This window comes from Copadichromis virginalis, unplaced genomic scaffold, assembly GCF_057382275.1.
Source record: "Copadichromis virginalis isolate Kocher_CV1m ecotype Utaka unplaced genomic scaffold, C_Virginalis_male_GT1.1 unmapped_scaffold_1, whole genome shotgun sequence".
Classification (NCBI taxonomy): Eukaryota; Metazoa; Chordata; class Actinopteri; order Cichliformes; family Cichlidae; genus Copadichromis; species Copadichromis virginalis.
Genome location: NW_028188589.1, coordinates 8,689,474 through 8,693,066, shown reverse-complemented (window position 1 = coordinate 8,693,066; position 3,593 = coordinate 8,689,474). Strand labels below are relative to the sequence as shown.

The following is a 3,593-nucleotide window of genomic DNA, read 5'->3' as shown; positions in this document are numbered from 1 at the left end:
CCAAATTGAGAGGAGTATTTGATAAAAAATACGAACAGAGTTTCACGGACGAAATCTTTACTGTGATCCGGGTCCTTCACCGATCGCCACCCGTGTATAAGCTAGAAGATTACGACGGCGAGTCTATCGAAGGGTCGTTTTATGAGCCCGAGCTGCAGAAAGTGAAACTGACCGAGGACAAAGCGTTTCATGTGGAGAAGATTTTAAAGCGGCGCACAGTCAGAGGGGAAAAACAGGTTTTTGTCAAGTGGAAAAACTGGCCGGATAAATTCAACAGCTGGGTGAAAGCCTCGGAAGTGGTAGGCGTATAAAAAAAGAGACCCCTCGCATCATTCGGCTCATTTTTTAAAATTCATCATGGAGTCCGAAGGGTTTTACGTGACCCTGCCTTCCAACGCCAGCAAGGACTTATTTAAAGATAACACCAGCGGCTGCTACACGGTGGATCTGGCCAAACCCCTCGAGCTGACCGGAGAATGGAGCGTGGGCTTATGCGAATTCATTTATCCGCGCACATGGTACAATCTACCGCCGGACGCCTCCTACTTGGAGCTGATGCGGACGACGGAGGAAGATCAGCCCCTGGTGATTTTAAAATTCGGCAGGGGAGGTCATTACGGACGCGTTAAAGATCTATTGGATCACCTGGTGCCGGCGATCCAAAAGTACGACCCCTCCTTCGAGGCCTCTTTCAACAACATCACCAAACGTCTGGATGTCAAAGGAGTCGGGAGCCATAAAATAAAGGTCTTCCCTCCTCTGGCTTACATGCTGGGATTGAAAACGAACGAGTGGTGGACTCTGTCGAAGCGCTCTACTCCGTATCCGTGCGATATGAACGCGGGCGTATATAACCTGTTTCTCTACACCGACATCGTTCAGTACCAGCCGGTCGGTGACAGTTACTCACCGTTGCTCAGCGTCCTTAACGTGAAAGGCGATTACGGAGACGTGATCAGCATCAGACATAATACGGTCCATTACTTGCGCGTATCTAAAAAATACATTAAAACCATACGCGTAGAAATTAAAACGGACCGCGACAGATTCGTGGATTTTGTTTACGGGAAAACGATAGTCAAGCTGCACTTTAAACCGGCTTGAGAATGGCGGCGCGTCTCCCACAGGACCCCCACCGTTTTGTGAGGTATTATGAGGGGCAGGTGGGAGGTTCCCTTCCGGGTTTTTACGGAGCGCCCGTGATGTACGGCAGAGGGATAGGATCCATCTTCTCCAGACTGTTTCGTTTCGTGTCTCCTCTCTTCAAATCCGGGTTCGCCGTAGCTAAACCTCACCTGAAAACGGCCGCAACCAATATCGCTACAGACGCTGTGAAAAGAGTGATGGGTAAGCTGACCGAGCCTCGCCAGGAGGGGGCGGGGGGTATGATGGTCCTCTCCCGCAGGAAGAGGAAACGCCCTCCGGGCGAGCGGATTAAAAATAAAAGCGCCGGAGTAAAAAGTAAATCAGTCAAGACCAGCGGTGGGAAGAGAAGGAAGCCCCAGAGGAGCTCGGACATATTTTAGAAGAAAATAAATAAATAAAAAATGTCTCTCTTACACAAGAAATCTGCCGAATGCACCCTTGCCGAACTGGATCTATTTTCGGCTCCCATGACCCAGCTATCCATAGAGGATAAAAAATATCAAGAATGTCAGCCCCTCTCTGCTTTGAACGACAACTCACCCATTGAATTTTTCATCCCCGGAGACGGGGAAAAGTATCTCGATCTGAACGACACCATGCTCCATCTCAGAGTGAAAATTACGGAAAAGGACGGGAGCAACATCCCACCCGATGCAGGGGTAGCCCTCATCAATTATCCTCTCAACACAATTTTCAGTCAGTGCGACGTTATTCTGGGGGATCGATTGATTTCGCAGTCCAGCGCCACCCATCCTTACAGAGCCATGATCGAGACGCTGCTCAACTTTTCAGAAGACACTCTAAAGAGTCAATTCAGCGCCGGTCTGTTTTACAAAGACACGGCCGGAGACATGGATTCTATAGTTATAAGCAACGGGCCGAACAAAGGGATAAAACAGAGAGCCGTTTTCACGGCCGAGTCGCGAGAAGTGGACCTGCTGGGTCCCCTCCACGCTGATATTTTCTTCTGCGAGAGGCTCCTGCTGAACTCTGTGGATTTGAGAATTAAATTGATACGCAACAGCGATGCCTTCAGTCTGATGGGAACTCGGGATTCGCAGTTTGCCCTGAAAATAACTTCGGCCTCTCTGTTTGTTAAAAAGGTCACGGTCTCGCCGGCCGTCAGGCTGGGGCACGTCGCGGCCCTGATGAAAGGAAACGCCCTCTATCCTCTTTCGCGCGTTTCTGTGAAAACCTACTCCATCCCTGAAAATTCCAGGATCTGCAACCAAGAGAATCTCTTTCTGGGAGCCATACCCAAATACGTGGTCCTGGGCATGGTTCATCACGACGCCTTCACCGGGAGGAGGGATCTGTCGCCTTTCAACTTTAGACACAACGATGTGGAGTATCTGGCGTTGTGTCAGGACGGCAGGCAGGTGCCCGCCAAAGCTTTCCAGCCACAGTTTGACCGCGGAAATTCGGTCAGGGAGTTTTATCACATGTTTTCCGCCACGGGGAGACACCTCAAAGATTTACCTCTGAGCATCGACTGCCGGGAATTTAACGAGGGGTACGCCCTGTTTGCCTTTAATCTGGAACCCAGCGAGGATGCTGACGCCCTGTCTCCCGTCTCCAACGGGAATTTGAGGCTGGAGATGAGATTCAGAGTTCCTCTGCCTCAGACCACCACTCTCATAGTGTACGCCTGCTACGACTCCATTTTGGAGATTGACTCTAAAAGACAGGTGCTGGTGGATTATTACTAAAAAAAAATATATATACATGGATAACCTTCAGCTGGAGCACATTCTACATCGCGCCTTGGGAGACGTTTTCTGCGGGGTTTGGGCCTCGGACCAGCTGGCCTTTTTGAGGCGCGACTTTAAACCCCCCGCCTACTTTATAGTAAACACTCACCCCTCGCACTTGAGGGGAGAACACTGGCTGGCTCTGACTCTGGAAAGGGACGGTTCCTCCACTTTTTTTGACTCTTACGGATTCCCTCCCGACTTTGCTCACTATCCCTCGGTCATCTCAGAGTTTCTGGAAGGCCGCTCTGACAAAATACTCTATCACGATCGTCAACTTCAGCACCCTATGTCTGTCGTTTGCGGACAACATTGCATTTTTTATCTATGTCACAAGGCTCAGGGGTTATCCGTCGGTAAAATACTTTCTCTGTACTATAACGATGTGTTTAAAAATGATGACATGGTGTCTGACTTTCTGAAAGGACGCTGCCCCTCTCGCTCTCGCAGAGGTCATCACGGGGCGTGCTCCTTACAAAAGTTTAAAGATGTGTGTATCGAATAAAGAAACGTAAACAAAAAAAAGTTTATTGCAGCGTTTTTTATTTCATTTGTAAAAAACAAAAAACATTTGATTTTACATAGAGATCCAGGTCGGGGAAAGCGTTATTTTGACCCGAGAAGGTTTTCTCCCCCTTCGCGCAGGTGTCTGTCCTCCCTCCTCCTCCACAGATTTAAGACGCGCATACTGGTCGC

The 3,593-nt window shown here is 49.3% G+C and overlaps 1 protein-coding gene across 1 annotated transcript; it reads left to right on the top strand.

Moving 5' to 3' along the window:
- The first annotated feature begins 1,613 nt into the window (after nt 1-1,613).
- On the top strand, nt 1,614-2,855 carry LOC146679764 (uncharacterized protein F54H12.2-like). Its single transcript, XM_085450428.1, has one exon. The coding sequence runs from the start codon at nt 1,614-1,616 to the stop codon at nt 2,853-2,855; it is 1,242 nt and encodes a 413-aa protein (XP_085306554.1).
- The last annotated feature ends 738 nt before the right edge of the window (nt 2,856-3,593 follow it).

What these genes read in the sequence shown, in the direction of transcription:
- LOC146679764 (XM_085450428.1), top strand. Translation starts at nt 1,614, where the DNA reads ATGACCCAGCTATCCATAGAGGATAAAAAATATCAAGAATGTCAGCCC.